The sequence below is a fragment of the Aquarana catesbeiana genome, linkage group LG07 (assembly GCF_042186555.1).
Source record: "Aquarana catesbeiana isolate 2022-GZ linkage group LG07, ASM4218655v1, whole genome shotgun sequence".
Classification (NCBI taxonomy): Eukaryota; Metazoa; Chordata; class Amphibia; order Anura; family Ranidae; genus Aquarana; species Aquarana catesbeiana.
This window is the reverse complement of record NC_133330.1, coordinates 12,629,458-12,650,934: the sequence shown is the minus strand read 5'-3', so window position 1 is coordinate 12,650,934 and position 21,477 is coordinate 12,629,458. Positions and strand designations below refer to the sequence as shown.

The following is a 21,477-nucleotide window of genomic DNA, read 5'->3' as shown; positions in this document are numbered from 1 at the left end:
TCAGTGCATTTTTATAGCACTGATTGCTGTATAAATGACAATGGTCCCAAAAATGTGTCAAAAATGTCCGACATGTCCGCCATAACGTCGCAGTCACAATAAAAATCGCTGATTGCCGCCATTACTAGTAAAAAAAAACTATTAATAAAAATGCCATAAAACTATCCACTATTTTGTAAACGCTATAACTTTTGCGCAAACAAATCAATAAACGCTTATTGCGATTTTTTTTTACCAAAAATATGTGGAAGAATACATATCAGCCTAAACTGAGGAAAAAAAATGTTTTTTTATATATTTTTTGGGGATAATTATTATAGCAAAATGTAAAAAATAATGCGTTTTTTTCAAAATTGTCACTCTTATTTTGTTCATGGCGCAAAAAATAAAAATCGCAGAGATGATCAAATACCACCAAAAGAAAGCTCTGTTTGTGGGAAAAAAAGGACGTCAATTTTGTTTCGGAGCCACGTCGCACGCCCGCGCAATTGTCAGTTAAAGCGACGCAGTGCCGAGTCGCAAAAAAGTGCTCTGGTCAGGAAGGGGGTAAAATCTTCCGGGGCTGAAGTGGTTAAACATGAGATCTGGGGTCAAAAAGTTCTCAGATCCCATATTTGCACTCGAAGGCAATAAAAAAAAAATATATATTGTCATTTGAAAAAATGACATTGAAAAAAATGTGCCTTTAAGAGGAAGGAAGTGACGTTTTGACGTCTTCCCCTCACTCGTCTCCATGTCAGCCCAGGGGTCAGATGCAATCGCCTCCGCCGCTGCCGACGAAATATGAGGAAATATGGGTTCCCGTGCAAGCCTGACATCTGGAGCTTCTGGGCTTAGGTTATTGCACTCCGAATGCTTCTCTTTTCATGAACTAGCTGCTGTAATCCACTGCAGAGACCACTTTTATCTTGCAGCCAACCGCCGGCCGAACAAACACGGGGATACCGGGGTCATGGCAGCTAGCTGCTGCCATAACAATGATATCCGCCCCCAAAAAAGGGACGTAAATGTACATGTGGCGGTCGGCATGTGGATAACTGCAGCCATATCAGACAGGAGAAGGATTATCCTCCCAGGTTTGGCTGCTGACCAAGTCAGAGTTATTACAGTCAGAGCAGCAGTGAGGGTGGGCCGAGCAGGAAGGTAACCTTCACTCTGCAGCCACTATCCAGCCCAACAGTCACCAGAGCTCACCCCGGGCCAGCTAAGAAGTTCCCGAATCCAGCCATGGAAACTGCCCTTAAGGTGAAGTGCTAAATTGTATTTGTAGAACAAGCTGGGTTAGTGTCAGCTTGTTCTGTGTCATGGTCTGTCTGTAATCAGTGCCGCAGATTACTGTTTAATTATCAGTATATAGCAACTCTGATAAGACCCCAGGCCAGGGTTGCCAACCGCCAGTAAATTTACTGACAGTTTGTAAAAATCAGTCTTTTTTTTTTTTTTACAACTGCCAGTAAATATCAGGGGCTGATAATTTCATGCTGTGTTGACTTTTTAAGTGTAAATCAAGCAAATGACTTTGTTATCGGTATTGTCAGTGTTTCCATATCATGTTTATACTGTTCAAATATTCACTGCGTTAGTTTTCAATAGGAGTTCCGTACAGCGTTGCCAGCCGTCAGTATTTTTACTGGCAGCCAGTAAAAAACAGCCAATTTTCACCTGCCAGTAAATGCCAGTAAAAAGAACAGGTTGCCAGTAAAAAATATGGCTGTGACGCTCAGCCCGGAGCCAGCCGAGACCATACGAGTGCCTGCTACAGAGTGTTCGGGGGCGGCTCTGGTGGAGGCAGTGCCTGAGCATGTCCTGTGATGTCATGGTGCAAGGGGGCCAAGCAGAGTGGCCAGAGCCTTGTGTGTGTGTGTGGGTCTGGGGGGTGGGAGCAAGGCAGGCCAGGAGCGGGACCATCAGTGATGTTTGGACTGGAGGGACCTCCTGGCTTGGAGAGAGACTGTCACTATGACTCAGGAGGGGACGTGTCGTGTCAGTAATCTGTACTGCTGCACACTGCTGTCAGTGTCACTGTGAGAGTCAATTTCATGTGTTTGCTCATTCTAATTTCTTGCCCTCCCGAGTCCTGTCCCTGAGCTACTTACTTACTATATCGAAAATAAAATAAGAAATATGTTTTTTGCCTTATTATCTACCTTAAATCACATTGTGAATTTCTTATTGTACTTGTTTGTAGCTTAAAAGCAATTGTGGGTGTCGTGTCAGTAAATTTCAATCTGTTAGGTTGGCAATAGGGATGAGCTTCGTGTTCGAGTCGAACCTATGTTCGACTCGAACATCGGCTGTTCGGTCGTTCGCCGAATTGCGAACGATATGGGCCGTTCGCACCAAATTCGTGTGGCGCGTCACGGCCCATAATTTACTGCGGCATCGCAGTGCATTGCTTGCTGATGATTGGCCAAGCATGCACTATGACCCGCATGCTTGGCCAATCACAGCGCCGCCTTAACAGAGAGCCGTAATTGGCCAAAGCCAAGGAGGCTTTGGCCAATTATGGCTCAGGGGATTTAGTACACGCCCCACACTATATAAGGCCGCCTGCACGGCGGCCCTGTGCAGTGTGTTCCGGTGTGCTGAGAGATAGAGAGAGAGAGAGACAGTGTCATTTCATTTGAGTTAGCTAGATTAGGCAGGACAGTCAGTCAGTTAGCTGCACTTAAAGTGTATTGTGTATATATATGCATCCCAGGTGTTGCATATATATATATACACTGTATTCAGTTTAGCTAGATCCGTTCCTGTTATCTTCTAGACTATTTACATTTAGTGCAGTGCGTCCTGCTCACAGTGTTCAGCTAGATCCGTTCCTGTTATCTTCTTACTGACAGGCAGGCTTGTCTTGTTACAGTATTTTGAAGAAAATTACTGGTGTTCATTTGATCCTATTAGTACCACAGTCAGGCAGCTAGACTATTTACATTTAGTGCAGTGCGTCCTGCTCACAGTGTTCAGCTAGATCCGTTCCTGTTATCTTCTAGACTATTTACATTTAGTGCAGTGCGTCCTGCTCACAGTGTTCAGATAGATCCCTTCCTGTTATCTTCCTACTGACAGGCAGGCTTTTCTTGTTACAGTATATAAAGCTACCTGAAGAAAATTACTGGTGTTCTTTTGATCCTATTAGTACCACAGTCAGGCAGCTAGACTATTTACATTTAGTGCAGTGCGTCCTGCTCACAGTGTTCAGCTAGATCCATTCCTGTTATCTTCTTACTGACAGGCAGGCTTGTCTTGTTACAGTATATAAAGCTACCTGAAGAAAATTGCTGGTGTTCTTTTGATCCTATTAGTACCACAGTCAGGCAGCTAGACTATTTACAGTTAGTGCAGTGCGTCCTGCTCACAGTGTTCTGCTAAACCTACAAGTTAGTGGGGTGCGTCCTGCTCACAGTGTTCAGCTAAACCTACAAGTTAGTGGGGTGCGTCCTGCTCACAGTGTTCAGCTAAACCTACAAGTTAGTGGGGTGCGTCCACCTCACAGTGTTCAGCTAAACCTACAAGCTAGTGGGGTGCGTCCTGCTCACAGTGTTCAGCTAGATCCGTTTCTGTTATCTTCTTACTGACAGGCAGGCTTGTCTTGTTACAGTAAATACAGCTACCTGAAGAAAATTGCTGGTGTTCTTTTGATCCTATTAGTACCACAGTCAGGCAGCTAGACTATTTACAGTTAGTGCAGTGCGTCCTGCTCACAGTGTTCAGCTAAAGCTACCTGTAGAAGGTTCTCATACTACAGGCAGGCAGTTGATTTTGCTAGCTGCAGTATCAGTACATATATATATATATATATATATATATCCCAGCTTAGTGCAGCTACAGGCCATTAGTATGTCTGGAAGGCCAAGAAGGAGAGGCAGACAGTCACAAGCCAATAAGAGAGGGCAAGCAGGCTCTGTGTCTAGTGCTGGTCGTGGAGACAGTGCATCCTCATCAGCACGTGGCCATGGGACACGCTTGGCCTTTTTTTCGGCAGCTGGCCATGTTGAGCCGCAACATGCGGAAGACTTGGTCGAGTGGATGACCAAGCCGTCCTCATCCTCCTCATCCTCTCTCACCCATGCCCAGGGTACTTTGTCTGGCAAAGCAGCGGCCTCTTCCCTCGGCTCCCTTGGGGCAGAGGTGACATCACCTGGTGACCTCCATGTCTAGATATCATTGGGCGAACGTGAAAAAAAAATGCATGAAGTCCTCCCTGCAATCCATACCAGGCCCTTATCCGAGCATGCATGTTTTTAAAAAACGGCATGGGCCGCCCCTCCCCCAAAATCCATAACATACCCTTATCTGAGCATGCAGCCCAGCAGACCAGGAAAGTGGGGTGTGAGTGAGCGCCCTACTCCTGAACCATAGCAGGCCACATGCCCTCAACATGGGGAGGCTGCTTTGAGGCAGGGGGTCCCCCCCAAAGCACCTTGTTCCCCTGTTCATGGGGACAAGGGCCTCTTGCCTAAAAATCCTTGCCCAGTGGTTGTGGAGGTCTAAGGGCTTATCAGATTCTGGAAGCCCCCTTCAACAAGGGAGCGCCAGATCCTGCCCCCTCTAACATGTGAATGAGTAGGGGTACATAGTACCCCTACTCATTCACCAAAAAGTGCTGAAAGAATTCATAAAAACACAACAGTGTTTGACAATTCCTTTATTAAAAAACAAAACTTGCCATCCACCGAACACAGCTGCTCCCATCCAGGGACACAGCCATGACAGGTAAACACAGGGGTAAAAGTTACCCAGTGATGTCCCCGGATGACCCCACCCTCATTTCTAGCTATAATTGCTATAATTCCCAAATCAAATGACAGATAAACATGGGGCTGGGATTCAGTGTTATTGTCGTCGACTAAATGAATACTATTTTAGTCGACTAAAATACGACTAAAACAATTGAGCTGACTAAAATACGACTAAAACTAAAATGGCATTTTAGTCAAAAGTGTATAGACTAGATGTCAAAATTAATGCTGATCTGTAGTGCATGTTCAAAATGAAATACCATAAATAATAACATATTGCATTTTTCACTCCAGCAGTATATAATGAGTAGGGATGAGCCGAATACATACCCCCCATTTCGGTTCGCAGCAGAACATGCGAATAGGCAGAAAAAAATTAGTTCGAACACGCGAACACCGTTAAAGTCTATGGGACACGAACATGAAAAAATCAAAAATGCTAATTTTAAAGGCTAATATGCAAGTTATTGCCATAAAAGTGTTTGGGGACCCGGGTCCTGCCCCAGGGGACCTGTATCAATGCAAAAAAAATTTTTTTAAAACAGATGTTTTTTCAGGAGCAGTGATTTTAATAATGCTTAAAGTGAAACAATAAAAGTTTAATATTCCTTTAAATTTCGTATGGGGGGTGTCTATAGTATGCCTGTAAAGGGGCGCATGTTTCCTGTGTTTAAAACAGTCTGACAGCAAAATGACATTTCAAAGGAAAAAAAGTAATTTAAAACTACTCGCGGCTATATGAATTGTCGGTCCGACAATACACATAAAAGTTCATTGATAAAAATGGCATGGGAATTCCCCACAGGGGAACCCTGAACCAAAATTTAAAAAAAAAATGGCGTAGGGATCCCCTTAAATTCCATACCAGGCCCTTCAGGTCTGGTATGGATTTTAAGGGGAACCCCATGCCAAAATGGTAAAAAAAAATGGCGTGGGGTCCCCCCAAAAATCCATACCAGACCCTTATCTGAGCACGCAACCTGGCAGGCCACAGGAAAAGAGGGGGGACGAGAGAGCGCCCCCCCTCCTGAACCGTACCAGGCCACATGCCCTTAACATTGGTAGGGTGCTTTGGGGTCCCCCCAAAGCACCTTGTCCCCATGTTGATGAGGACAAGGGATTCATCCCCACAACCCTTGCCCGGTGGTTGTGGGGGTCTGTGGGCGGGGGGCTTATCGGAATCTGGAAGCCCCCTTTAACAAGGGGACCCCCAGACCCGGGCAGGACCCGGGTCCCCAAACACTTTTTGTGACAATAACTTGCATATAAGCCTTTAAAATTAGCACTTTTGATTATTCATGTTCGAGTCCCATAGACTTTAACGGTGTTCCCATAGACTTTAACGGTTAATAGATACTTATAAACATTCTGAAAACATATCTTAGGCACATGTACAGGTGTACTAATTAAAGTATAAAGTTATAATAATACCTTTGGAAGTAAACTTCTTTAATGCATCCAAATTAGTATTAGACAATGATAAAATATAAAATAAAATGAATAAAAATTAAAGGAGAATGATTCATAAAAGGAAAAATATAAAATAAACAAAAATCTTTTTTTTTTTTTAAATTTCAATTAATTTTAAATGAAAAAATTGGAAAAAAAAGAAGCCGTATGGAATAGGGGGGCATCAACTATTGTTAATAAAATAGTTGATGTCCCACCCTACATTCAAACCATTGGGCACATGAGAGCCCAATTTGTATATCTGGTCAGTCTCAGCTCTGGATATATTCCGCCTGCCATTGCTCCCACGCCAATGAGGGACATATTTCTCAAGGGCAAAAAAGGTCATACCACTAGGATTCCGATTGTGGTTCAAGTCATAATGTTTTGAGACATTATGCTCATCAAAGCCTTTTCAAATGTTAGTTATGTGTTCTCCCAATCTAATATGTAACATTCGAATGGTGCGTCCCACATATTCTAGGCCACAAGAGCACCTAAAAAGGTAGACAACACATTTTTGTTGTGCACGTAATAAATGACTTTATGGGATAAGTGTCTCCTGTGCCTACTTAGGTAAATATAAAATATGCACCCCCACGGAATCTCAGCAAGTTTCAGACTTTCATAGATATACACAAATATACACGAAAGTTAAACATTAAAAGATACCTCCTAAGTAACCCCACTAGGCAGCTAGTTAGGGATGCATCTGTCTTTGCCCATTCAGGCTTGTCCAATGCATCACTTTTTAATCCTCCTGGGAATGTGCAGCTCCCAATGTTAATGATTTGGTTACAAAGGATTTGGAAAACCTCAGATTAAGACCTGTACAACCTCAACGCAACATAAAGATAGGATTGGATATACAGTATTATGTAAGAGGAGGGATATAGTTGTCCGCCCAGTGGATAAAGGAGGAGCTATTGTGATCATGGATAAGGAAATGTACTCACAAGAGATGATGAGAATTTTGTCTGACTGACTCCTACTCCTCCTTACCCATGGATCCCACGATTACATTTAAAAGAGAATTAAAAAATCTTATAGAGAAGGGATTCGATATGGGGATTGCTGGGTGTGGGCAGAGGAGGGTACAGTGCTATGGGGTATGGGAAGCGGTTGCTATAATGTTGCTAGGTGTGGAAACTGTTATGTATGGTGCAGCCAATGACAGCTGATCATGTGATGTAAACAGAGCCAGTAAACGGCTATTTTTCTCCTCACGCTGACAAAAAAAGCAGATCACTGGTGGCTGTCAGAGGGACATAGGTCCGGGTCAAGGAGAGCAGCCGCCTGCTCATCTGTGCCACCTGTGCCACCTGCCAGTGCTACCTACCAGTGCACAACAGTGCTGCCTATCAGTGCCCACATTGCCACCCATCAGTGTCCACAGTGCTACCTATCAGTGTCACCAGTCAGTGTCACCTACCAGTGCCGCCTACCAGTGTCACCTACCAGTGCGGCCTATCAGTGCCACCCTATCAGTGCCATCTTATCAGTGGCCATCAGTGCTGCCTTACCTGTGCCCATCAGTACCGCCTTATCTGTCCCCATCAGTGCCGCCTTATCTGTCCCCATCAGTAAAAATCTATTTCAGGGGAAGTGGCGCTGTTCAAAAGTGATAAATTATATGTGAACCCACTGTGCTATTTCATCTAAACAACTCTCCATAAAAGTGCAAAGTGCTTCAAGTAAATATAAAATCAATAGTATATATAAGTGTAAAAAATGAGAATACATGATAAATAAATAAATATAACAGTGATAATACCCAACATCAATTAATGATATAATGCGACGTTCCAAAAAAAAGGGGGGGGGGGTGACTTAATGAATAAGAATAATTAAATTAAAGACAAAAGTGCCCCCATGTGAATGCAAAGAAATTGATTCAAGTTGGTAAATGCCAGAAAATGAAAAAATATATAAATATGTAAAATAAAAAGTGGCAATGGATAATATCAAAAATAAAATAAAATAAAATAAAATAAAAAAGTCCAAACAAATATATGTGTGTATATGGCTATACACTAAAAATAATAGTCTGTAAGTGATGATCCTTGCATAAATTCAAAAATGATAGTGACTCTTCAATATTCCCCGCTTTCCTCCGCAACTCCCACTTGTGCCCACACTCACCGGAGCGCCTAACCCCTGCAGGGGTAACAGGCGTATTAGCTGAAATCCAGTGGCTGTGTCCCCTTGTGGCAGATTGCCCCTCAAGTGGGTGCTGTAGCCTTCCACCTCTCCACGGAAGTTTTTCTAAAAATCCCCAGCGGCAGGCGTCCACATAGATACAGGAAAGATGAGCCTCAAAGTGTGAATCCATAAAGTAAAAGGATTTATTGCATAAAAGTTAAAAATAAAGGAGCTCCAATGCTCCGTTACACAAATGTGACCAACTTCCGTATCATCGGCGTGGTAACGGCATGCGTTCCACGGCCGACCTTGCAGAAGCCGAAAGATCGGAAAAAACAGAAATGAGGTATTGTGTACCACGTATGTCCTGTCTTACGCGTTTCGTCACACGGACGTCATCTGAGGCACGGCCATATTGGTACACCATACGTCTATTAATAGTATCTATATCTGTATCAACAAAATCCGTTGGAAATTCCGATCGTGTGTACATAAATCCGACGCACAAAGTGCCACGCATGCTCAGAATAAATTAAGAGACGAAAGCTATTGGCTACTGCCCCATTTATAGTCCCGACGTACGTGTTTTACGTCACCGCGTTCAGAACGATTGGATTTTCCGACAACTTTGTGTGACCGTGTGTATGCAAGACAAGTTTGAGCCAACATCCATCGGAAAAAATCCATGGATTTTGTTGTCGGAACGACTGATCAATGTCTGACCGTGTGTACGGGGCATACCAATCATATCCGGATGTGGCAACCTTATGGAAAACCTCAGCCGTGTAGTTGATGATCATTTAAAACTATTATTGTTATGTATGCCATTCTATATTCGTGATACTATTCACTTATTACAGATCCTTCAAGATATCCTTCAATATCAGTGACGACACACAACTAGTGGCTATAGACGTTGAGGCGTTGTATTGCACAATTCCTCATTATAAGGGCCTCACAGTGATAATCCATGTTCTTTTTCAATCTAATCAATATGAACCCCAATATAACAAATTCATACTTCAACACAATATGTTTTCCTTCAACGGCTCCCACTTCCTCCAGGTATAGGGTGTGGCTATGGGGACCTGCTGTGCCCCCTCCTATACCAACCTGTACCTAGGGGAGTGGGAATGTCAGTTGTTGGCTGGCGACAAGCTGTCTGTGTACATGAGCCATGTTCTAGCATGGCATCATTACATAGACGACGTCCTCATATTCTGGGATGGATCGAACAATCTTTTATATTAATTTTATGATTTATATCAACACCAATGATTTCAATTTAAAATTTACAATGTCATATAGTATGAGTGAAATTACTTTCTTGGATGTATCCATTCAAAAGCAAATCAACAGCAGTTTATTTAGTGAGCTTTACCACAAACCCACAGCAGGTAACTTGCTATTGCATGCCTCCAGCTTCCACCCCAAGCCATTGATGGCATCTATCCCTTACAGCCAGTACCTAAGGGCTCGCTGTAATTGTTCTGATGATATCAGATTTCAAAAGGAAGCTGATGTCCTGAGGACCAGACTCCTTGAGTGAGGATACTCCAAGTCCTCCCTCAAAAAGGCGTATCAGAAAACAATTAAGATATCTCATTGAGAATTGCTTTTCACCCCTAAAAAACCTGTAAATGATGACACAACACATGTCATCACTACCTACTCTACACAATACAAGCAAATTAGACGTATCCTAAACAAGTATTGGCATATGCTTGTTATTTATCCTTTGCTTGCTCCTTTTGTGTCAGAAGTACCAGCTGCCGCCTACAGGAGGCAGTGGTGTATTTAGGATTTGTGCTGCCCTAGGCCTGGCTAAATTCATGCACTCCTTAATTTAAATATGAACCATCCCTCCCTGCTAAGGCCACACCCTTTTCTGTTTATGACCCGCCCTATCATCTGTAAACCACACCCCTTCCTCTTTAGGCTCCACCTTTTCCTCTCTACATTAAAAGTGGGTACCAAATGCCTACTTGGAAGCTCCTTGACGGCAGGGACTGATGTGAATGTACAAAGCAGGCCTCAAAATTTCAAGTCCTGAGCCACTAGTCAGGCCTTAAGAGTTACTCGCCACCACTTGCCCCACCCAACCCCTACCCTGACCTGCCCCTAAGTCCGATCTCAAATTATCTCATGAAATTACACTGTTAAATGTTTTATGCAGAATTAAGATCCAAAAATAAATATTAACAACTTTAACAATATTAAAATGAAGCATATCAGTACCCATCAGTGCAGCCTTATCAGTGCCCATCAGTGCAGCCTCATCAGTGCAGCCTCATCAATCGCCTTCAGTGCGGCCTCATCAGTCGCCTCCAGTGCAGGCCTCATCAGTCACCACCAGTGCGTTCTCATCAGTCCCCACCAGTGCGTCCTCATCATTGCAGCTTAAGAGTGCCTTATCAGTCACCACCAGTGCGGCCTCATCAGTCCCCACCAGTGCGGCCTCATCTGTTGTCTCCAGTGCAGCCTCATCAGTCTCCTCCAGTGCAGCCTCATCAGTGCAGCTTAAGAGTGCCTCATCAGTCGCCACCAGTGCGGCCTCATCAGTCGCCACCAGTGCGGCCTCATCAGTTGCCTCCAGTGCGGCCCCATCAGTCCCCACCAGTGCGTCCTCTTCAGTCGCCTCCAGTGCGGCCTCATCAGTCGCCACCAGTGCGGCCTCATCAGTCCCCACCAGTGCGTCCTCTTCAGTCGCCTCCAGTGCGGCCTCATCAGTCCCCACCAGTGCGTCCTCATCAGTGCAGCTTAAGAGTGCCTCATCAGTCCCCACCAGTGCAGCTCTATCAGTGCCACTTTAAGCATGCCGCCTCCTCAACATCACAGCTTTTTAGTTGTATATTAATTGCGTATGAATTATAGCACTGAGCACTTTGCAGTACATTCATTTACACTGAATATGCACTGTTTAATGAGTTTGCATTGATTTTAGCATGCATGGAGCACTTTTCATATGCTAAAATCAATGCAAACTCATTAAACAGTGCAATAATCAGTGAAAATTAATGTACTACAAAGTTTGTTTAATACATTTGTGGCACAGACAGAACACTTAATTCATACCTGTCCTCACTCCTCAGGCTTCTGCTCCAGGTCAGTGAGGCTCCTCTCCTTCATCATCTCCAGCCAGTCCTCCTCGGTAGGAGGGGGGTGCTCGGTGCTCTGCTTGTCCATGGATGATGCCGCTCTCTGTCATTGCACTGTCACCCCAGGCCACCCTTCATTCATCGCCATTATCACCCCCGGACGCTGTTCATTCATCAAGCGCTGACAGGACGAAGAGCAGAGCGGGACAGACTTACTTAGAGGAGCGCGCAGGAGGGCGGGGCCAGTCACTATCCGCTCTATGGGGATGCTAGTCCGTCCACCCAGCCAAGTAGTTCCATAAGTGCCGCGGTACAGCAAGCCGCCGGCAGCCGGGGATTGAATATGTGCGGGAGGCTGGAGTTAAGAGGGCTTTTTTTCATGCAGGGGGGGTGGCTTTTTCCGCCCCCACAAAGTGCCGCCCTAGGCCTGGGCCTTGTTGGCCTAGGCCAAGATAGAGCACTGACAGGGGGGCCCCCCTCTGTTGGGGACAAGCTAGTATCAAGTGAATATAGGACTTCAAGAGGTGACATGTGTAAAACTTTAGGCACTGCCTACTGTCAATCAATGGCCAGACGTAAAAATATCCGGTTACCCAATGGGCACACATTTTTCCCTAAACATTATGTAAGTTGCAGGACCCCCGCCGTGGTATATCTACTCTCTTGCGACTGTGGATGTTACTATGTTGGGAAAACTATAAATGAATTCTGGAAAAGCATATATCAACATATATCAAGCATACGCAAATGTGATACTGACGTACACATTGGTCAACACATGGCCTCAGTCCATGCTGCGTCTATCCCCAAGGTACATTTTCTGGCCTTGGATCGATCGCATACATCCTAGCCACAGAGGTGGCGACCTCAATAAGCAACTACTACAATGTGAACTTAGATGAATTTTCAACCTCAAGGCCACCCTGCCACCAGGCTTGAATGAGGCATTTAACTTCAAGCCTTTCCTCCCTCATTTTGTGTCAGGGGGAAGCGAGTTGAACCTCTAGTTTTTGGTATTGAGGGTCTTGAACTACAGAGTAATTAATGCTTTGCAGCATTACTGTGTGCTCCTATGCCATGACATCCAGGGACCCCCATGCCAAATATAATACCATATATTGAATTCTTTAATAATTCATCTTGAATTTTAGATCTGCTCGTCCCTGGGTATTCTATATCCTTGGCTATTTTCTTTCCCATTATATTTTATAATTTTTCTTCCTTTCCCTGTTTGCTTTTTCCTATGTATATCATTTTTGTTCTTGTATGTTTCTCCATTGTGGTTTTTGAATCATTAATTGCCCACTGTGACTGTCGTGGCCCACGGATCTGCTAGATGGCGATGTGCGTGTCCCCTGTGGAGTCTTCTGCTTACACCACCTGGTGGGTAAGCTCCACCCGCTTGTGGCCGGTGGACGGCACTGGGGGTTTCTACTTCCTGCTATCCGCACGGCCTTTTTGCGGGGAGGAGCACCTACCCATCTCGCCGCATCATATGACGCTGCTGGGGAATTCTTTGCGCCGGTGACACTCTGACACGTGATGTTATCCCTCTTGATCAGAGGGGCTGCGCCATGCGCGCTTGCCTCGGAGAACCGCCTTGTCCCTGTCCCGAGCCGCCCTGATTAGCGGTGTCTTTGATGTCAGGGTTCCAGCACCTCCTCTCCCTAAGAAATACTCCCTAAATAAGCAGACACACCTGACAGGCATGTCTCAGATTGAGCATTGCTGCCATGGTGTGGTTATCTGCATTGGTGTGTTGAAAGGTAATGTACTCTATGGTGGGCTGATGAGATATCTGATTCCCCTACCTTATTTCTATGCAACATTCATCCTGTTTGCAAATGTTCAAGTTTAGGAAGTATGTGTTAATACGCTCCTCCAATTGCTTTTTGTGCTTTAGATATTGATACCTTTTTGGCTGGTGTAGCCTACAAGGTGTTTCCTGTGGATGTTTGCAGCTTGCTCATCCTGGGATGCATGCCCACCCATTAGAATGGTTACATATATTATATACCAAATTTATGCTCTTATATTGCTTGCTATGTTCACATTGTGCTTTACAGTGTGATTATCATGTGACTATGTTTACATTTCAGACAATGAGAATTAAAGTCACCCAGACATAATCTTCCCTGGTGAAGGAATATACATTGTTCATTCCGAAACATGTTGGGCTATACATAAGAAATCCCTATTGACTGACCATAGCTCATCTCTGGCAGCACAGGGCATACTTGCCTTTTGTTGGGTTTGACAAATATGTTTTGATGTACCACAATTTTTTCTAATTTTATACTATGTGTTTTACATTATTTGCCTTGTTGGCAATGTCTATATATAAACAAGTTTTTATGTTTTGTATTAATAAAGTGGCAATATATTGCCTTTTACTATAAAATTATTTTTATGACCATTTGTGCCTAAAAGGTCCAAGGGGGCTGCTCCAATCCTGCACTACGGTCTAGGTATACAAACCTATTATACGGGGTGTAATAATCATCCCCCTCTCTATTATACAGGGGGTAACAATTATCCCCCTCTCTATTATACAGGGTATAATAATCATCCCCCCTCTATTATACAGGGTGTAATAATCATCCCCCCTCTATTATACAGGGTGCAATAATCCTCCCCCCTCTCTATTATATAGAGTGTAATAATTCTCCCCTTTCTCTCATACAGACTTTTTGCAGTATCAGACCTGGTTGCTGCGTTGAGGTGAAGGGCTTCATTCCACATGGCTGTAAATGGTAGGGGAAGATTCTATCCTCGGCTACTTATTATACAATATAAGTCTGATCTCTGTATAATACAATTATTTGCCAAACGTACAACTTACAAAAGTAGTAAAGTGTGCTCTGTGTACAGTACATCCTACTGACCCCTCACTGGGAATTTGGGGTGTGGGCCCTCAAATAATATCTGACATCAGATTGTTTTGCTCAGAGCAAATTTGCTAATATTAGTTGAATCAGTCTCTTATAGGGATGAGCTTCGAGTTTGAGTCAAACTCATGTTCGACTCGAACATCGGCTGTTCGCCGAACAGCGAACAATTTGGGGTGTTCGCGGCAAATTCAAAAGCTGCGGAACACCCTTTAAAAGTCTATGGGAGAAATCAAAAGTGCTAATTTTAAAGGCTTATATGCACGGTATTGTCATAAAAAGTGTTTGGGGACCTGGGTCCTGCTCCAGGGGACATGTATCAATGCAAAAAAAAGTTTTAAAAATGGCATTTTTTTTCGGGAGCAGTGATTTTAATAATGCTTAAAGTCAAACAATAACAGTGTAATATTCCTTTAAATTTCATACCTGGGGGGTGTCTATAGTATGCCTGTAAAAGAGTGCATGTTTCCCGTGTTTAGAACAGTCTGACAGCAAAATGACATTTCAAAGGAAAAAAAGTCATTTAAAACTACTCGCGGCTATTAATGAATTGCCAGTCCGACAATACACATAAAAGTTCATTGATAAAAACAGCATGGGAGTTCCCCACAGGGGAACCCCGAACCAAAATTTAAAAAAAACTGGCGTGGGGGTCCCCCTAAATTCCATACCAGGCCCTTCAGGCCTGGTATGGATATTAAGGGGAACCCCGTGCCAAAATTTAAAAAAAAAATGATGTAGGGGTTCCCCTCGAAATTCATACCAGACTGAAGGGTCTGGTATGGATTTTAAGGGAAACCCCGCGCCAAAATTTTAAAAAAATTGGCGTGGGGTCCCTCCAAAAATCCATACCAGACCCTTATCCAAGCACGCAACCTGGCAGGCCGCAGGAAAAGAGGGGGGATGAGAGAGCGCCCCCCCTCCTGAACCATACCAGGCCACATGCCCTCAACATTGGGAGGGTGCTTTGGGGTAGCGGCCCCAAAGCACTTTGTCCCCATGTTGATGAGGACAAGGGCCTCATCCCCACAACCCTTGGCCAGTGGTTGTGGGGGTCTGCGGGCGGGGGGGTTATCGGAATCTGGTAGTCCCCTTTAACAAGGGGACCCCCAGATCCCAGCCCCCCCCTGTGTGAAATGGTAAGGGGGTACAAAAGTACCCCTACCATTTCACAAAAAAACTGTCAAAAATGTTAAAAATGACAAGAGACAGTTTTTGACAATTCCTTTATTTAAATGCTTCTTCTTTCCATCTTCTTTCTTCTTTCTTCTATCTTCTATCTTCCTTCGGTTTCTTCCTCCATCTTCTTCTTCCTCCGATCTTCTGCTTCTTTCTCTGGTGTTCTCGCCCGGCATCTTCCTCTGTGGCGCCTCCTTCTCTTGATCTTCTTCTCTTCATCTTCTTCTCTTCATCTTCTTTTCGGGCCGCTCTGCATCCATGATTGGATGGGAGGCTCCCGCTGTGGGACTCTTCTCTCTTCATCTTTTTCTCTTCATCTTCTTCTCTTCATCTTCTCTTCATCTTCTTTTCAGGCCACTCCGCATCCATGATTGGATGGGAGGCTCCCGCTGTGTGACACTTCTCGTCTTCTGACGGTTCTTAAATAATGGAGGGCGGGGCCACCCAGTGACCCCGCCCCCTCTGACATCACGGGGAATGCCACAGGGAAGTCCCCATCAAGTCCCCGTGTGTCAGAGGGGGCGGGGTCACCGGGGGGCCCCACCCTCTGTTATTTAAGAACCGTGAGAAGACGAGAAGCGTCACATAGGGGGAGCCTCCCATCCAATCATGGATGCGGAGCGGGCCGAAAAGAAAAAGAAGAGAAGAAGATGAAGAGAAGAAGATGAAGAGAAGGAGACGCCGCGGAGGAAGATGCCGGACAAGAACACCGGAGAAAGAAGCAGAGGATCGGAGGAAGAAGAAGATGGAGGAAGAAACTGAAGGAAGATAGAAGAAAGAAGTGATGGAAAAAAGAAGACTTTAAATAAAGGAATTGTCAAAAACTGTCTCTTGTCATTTTTAACATTTTTGACAGTTTTTTTGTGAAATGGTAGGGGTAAGTACCCCCTTACCATTTCACACGGGGGGGGCGGGATCTGGGAGTCCCCTTGTTAAAGGGGGCTTCCAGATTCCGATAAGCCCCCCACCCGCAGACCCCCACAACCACCGGTCAAGGGTTGTGGGGATGAGGCCCTTGTCCTCATCAACATGGGGACAAGGTGCTTTGGGGCCGCTACCCCAAAGCACCCTCCCAATGTTGAGGGCATGTGGCCTTGTACGGTTCAGGAGGGGGGGCGCACTCTCTCATCCCCCCCTCTTTTCCTGCGGCCTGCCAGGTTGCGTGCTCAGATAAGGGTCTGGTATGGATTTTTGGGGGGACCCCACGCCAATTTTTAAAAACATTTTGGCACGGGGTTCCCCTTAAAATCCATACCAGACCTGAAGGGTCTGGTTGAATTTTTAGGGGGACCCCTACGTCATTTTTTTTTTTTTCAATTTTGGCACGGGTTCCCCTTAATATCCATACCACACCTGAAGGGCCTGGTATGCAATTTAGGGGGACCTCACACCAGTTTTTTTTTTTGGTTCGGGGTTCCCCTGTGGGGAAATCCCATGCAATTTTTATCAATGAACTTTTATGTGTATTGTCGGACCAGCAATTCATTATAGCCCCGAGTAGTTTTAAATGACTTTTTTTCCTTTGAAATGTCATTTGCTGTCAGACTGTTCTAAACATGGGAAACATGCGCCCCTTTACAGGCATACTATAGACACCCCCCAGGTGCGAAATTTAAAGGAATATTACACTTTTATTGTTTGACTTTATTAGCATTATTAAAATCACTGCTCCTGAAAAAACAGACATTTTTAAAACTTTTTTTGCATTGATATTGATGTCCCCTAGGGCAGGACCCAGGTCCCCAAACCCTTTTTAGGACAATACCATGCAAATTGGCCTTTAAAATGAGCACTTTTGATTTTGAATGTTCGAGTCCCATAGACTTCAATGGGGTTCTAACGTTCATGCGAAGTTTTGGTCTGTTCGCAAGTCTCGGTGCGAACCGAACCGGGGGGTGTTCGGCTCATCCCTAGTCTCTTATAAAAGTGTGTGTTTTTCTCCATGATGTGATATCCCAACATCTATGAACAGTATTACTTTCATGCCAAATACAGACACCCCCCGTGTCACCATTGTGCTCTCAGAACTCTCACCTCCAATCCACGTGTAAGTTGGCATATACAGTGGGGTCGGAAAGTATTCAGACCCCCTTAAATTTTTCACTCTTTGTTATATTGCAGCCATTTGCTAAAATCATGAAGTTAATTTTTTTAAAGGCACAGTGGGGTGGGGGAGGGGTGAATGGATAGAAAAACAACACTAGTCAGTGTGATAAACAGGATGGAGATGCCTACACCCCCACAATTAAAGCGGAGGTCTACACATATTGTAAAGTTTATATTAATACCTTCCTGGCATTCAACAGATGACTAAATTAAAAAAAAAAAAATTTTTTGCTGTTTGTTTACCTTGTAATTGGTCTTTATATTGTAACTTCCTGTTTCGGTCCCCCGCGGGAGTAGGCGTGTATATTCTTTATTCCCCGATGCACACTGTATACTGGGAGGGCAGCGCACTGTCTCCTGGGAGCTAAGTTTCTGCATTCCCAGGAGTCAGTGCAGATCGCCACCGCAAAATCTCGAGAGATTGCAAAACAGGAATTGACATGTGACGCGGGTCAAGTGATGAGGGCGTATCGAAAATCGCCATTTTAAATGAGGGCGGGCAAGCAGGTAGATTATTACTACCTGAATGGCTATGTAAAATATATATTATCTATACATAGATCTATGATTTTGAGATATGCACAGTGGGGACGGAAAGTATTCAGACCCCCTTAAATTTTTCACTTTTTTTATATTGCAGTCATTTGCTAAAATCATTTAAGTTCATTTTTTCCTCATTAATGTACACACATCACCCCATATTGTACACACAGCACCCCATATTGTACACACAGCCCCCCATATTATACACACAGCACCCCATATTGTACACACAGCACCCCATATTGTACACACAGCCCCCCATATTATACACACAGCACCCCATATTGTACACACAGCACCCCATATTGTACACACAGCCCCCCATATTGTACACACAGCACCCCATATTGTACACACAGCACCCCATATTGTACACACAGCACCCCATATTGTACACACAGCACCCCATATTATACACACAGCACCCCATATTATACACACAGCCCCCCATATTATACACACAGCACCCCATATTGTACACACAGCACCCCATATTGTACACACAGCACCCCATATTGTACACACATCACCCCATATTGTACACACAGCCCCCCATATTGTACACACAGCACCCCATATTGTACACACAGCACCCCATATTGTACACACAGCACCCCATATTATACACACAGCACCTCATATTGTACACACAGCACCCCATATTGTACACACAGCCCCCCATATTGTACACACAGCACTCCATATTGTACACACAGCACCCCATATTGTACACACAGCACCCCATATTGTACACACAGCACCCCATATTGACAGAAAAACAGAATTGTTGACATTTTTGCAGATTTATTAATAAAGAAAAACTGAAATATCACATGGTCCTAAGTATTCAGACCCTTTGCTCAGTATTTAGTGGAAGCCCCTTTTGATCTAATACAGACAGGAGTCTTTTTGGGAGAGATGCAACAAGTTTTTCACACCTGGATTTGGGGATCCTCTGCCATTCCTCCTTGCAGATCCTCTCCAGTTCTGTCAGGTTGGATGGTAAACGTTGGTGGACGGCCATTTTTAGTTCTCTCCAGAGATGCTCAATTTGGTTTAAGTCAGGGCTCTGGCTGGGCCATTCAAGAACAGTCACAGAGTTGTTGTGAAGCCACTCCTTCGTTATTTTAGCTGTGTGCTTAGGGTCATTGTCTTGTTGGAAGGTAAACTTTCGGCCCAGTCTGAGGTCCTGAGCACTCTGGAGAAGGTTTTCATCCAGGATATCCCTGTACTTGGCTGCATTTATCTTTCCCTCGTTTGCAACCTCGATTTCTCAGCTGCAGGGTCGTCCTGTCCCTGCAGCTGGGAAACACCCCCACAGCATGATGTTGCCACCACCATGCTTCACTGTTGGGACTGTATTGGACAGGTGATGAGCAGTGCCTGGTTTTCTCCACACATACCGCTTAGAATTAAGGCCAAAAAGTTTTATCTTGGTCTCATCAGACCAGAGAATCTTATTTCCCACCATCTTGGAGTCCTTCAGGTGTTTTTTAACAAACTCCATGCGGGCTTTTATGTGTCTTGCACTGAGGAGAGGCTTCCGTCAGGCCAGTCAGCCAAAAAGCCCCGACTGGTGGAGGGCTGCAGTGATGGTTGACTTTCTACAACTTTCTCCCATCTCCCAACTGCACCTCTGGAGCTCAGCCACAGTGATCTTTGGGTTCTTCTTTACCTCTCTCACCAAGGCTCTTCTCCCCCCATAGCTCAGTTTGGCCGGACGGCCAGCTCTAGGAAGGGTTCTGGTCGTCCCAAACGTCTTCCATTTAAGGATTATGGAGGCCACTGTGCTCTTAGGAACCTTAAGTGCAGCAGAAATTTTTTTGTAACCTTGGCCAGATCTGTGCCTTGCCACAATTCTGTCTCTGAGCTCTTCAGGCAGTTCCTTTGACCTCATGATTCTCATTTGCTCTGACATGCACTGTGAGCTGTAAGGTCTTATATAGACAGGTGTGTGACTTTCCTAATCAAGTCCAATCAGTATAATCAAACACAGCTGGACTCAAATGAAGGTGTAGAACCATCTCAAGGATGATCAGAAGAAATGGACAGCACCTGAGTTATATATATGGGTGTCACAGCAAAGGGTCTGAATACTTAGGACCATGTGATATTTCAGTTTTTCTTTTTTTAAAAATCTGCAAAAATGTGAACAATTCTGTGTTTTTCTGTCAATATGGGGTGCTGTGTGTACAATATGGGGTGCTGTGTGTACAATATGGGGTGCTGTGTGTACAATATGGGGGGCTGTGTGTACAATATGGGGTGCTGTGTGTACAATATGGGGGGCTGTGTGTACAATATGGGGTGCTGTGTGTACAATATGGGGTGCTGTGTGTACAATATGGGGTGATGTGTGTACAATATGGGGTGCTGTGTGTACAATATGGGGGGCTGTGTGTACAATATGGGGTGATGTGTGTACAATATGGGGTGCTGTGTGTACAATATGGGGTGCTGTGTGTATAATATGGGGTGCTGTGTGTATAATATGGGGTGCTGTGTGTACAATATGGGGTGCTGTGTGTATAATATGGGGAGCTGTGTGTACAATATGGGGGTGCTGTGTGTATAATATGGGGTGCTGTGTGTATAATATGGGGGGCTGTGTGTACAATATGGGGTGCTGTGTGTATAATATGGGGAGCTGTGTGTACAATATGGGGGTGCTGTGTGTACAATATGGGGAGCTGTGTGTACAATATGGGGTGCTGTGTGTATAATATGGGGAGCTGTGTGTACAATATGGGGGTGCTGTGTGTACAATATGGGGTGCTGTGTGTACAATATGAGGTGCTGTGTGTACAATATGGGGTGCAGTGTGTACAATATGGGGTGCAGTGTGTACAATATGGGGTGCTGTGTGTACAATATGGGGTGCTGTGTGTACAATATGGGGTGCTGTGTGTACAATATGGGGTGCAGTGTGTACAATATGGGGTGCTGTGTGTATAATATGGGGTGCTGTGTGTACAATATGGGGGGCTGTGTGTACAATATGGGGTGCTGTGTGTACAATATGGGGAGCTGTGTGTACAATATGGGGTGCTGTGTGTACAATATGGGGTGCTGTGTGTACATTAATGAGGAAAAAAATGAACTTAAATGATTTTAGCAAATGGCTGCAATATAACAAAGAGTGAAAAATTTAAGGGGGTCTGAATACTTTCTGTCCCCACTGTATATTGAGCCTGCTTCGCTATCTTTTGTGTACTTTGGTTTATAAGTCTTGTCGGTTGACGGGTCAAATTAAATTTATTTCTGTTCAGTATACCCACTCGTGTTGATTGGCTAGTTATTTCCCGCACGTAGGCTGCCATGGAGTCTGTCAGG

At 44.5% G+C, this 21,477-nt stretch overlaps 1 protein-coding gene across 1 annotated transcript in view; it reads left to right on the top strand.

Annotated features, from left to right (window-relative positions):
• Positions 1-848: 848 nt before the first annotated feature.
• The window catches only part of LOC141102376 (galectin-1-like), a 43,343-nt gene continuing 22,714 nt past the window's right edge, over positions 849-21,477 (top strand). Inside the window, exons 1-2 of the mRNA XM_073591328.1 lie at positions 849-1,245; positions 14,114-14,181. Of these exons, the coding sequence (XP_073447429.1) occupies positions 1,228-1,245; positions 14,114-14,181 (86 nt within the window). The 5' untranslated portion in view covers positions 849-1,227. The remainder of the gene's footprint in view (positions 1,246-14,113; positions 14,182-21,477) is intronic.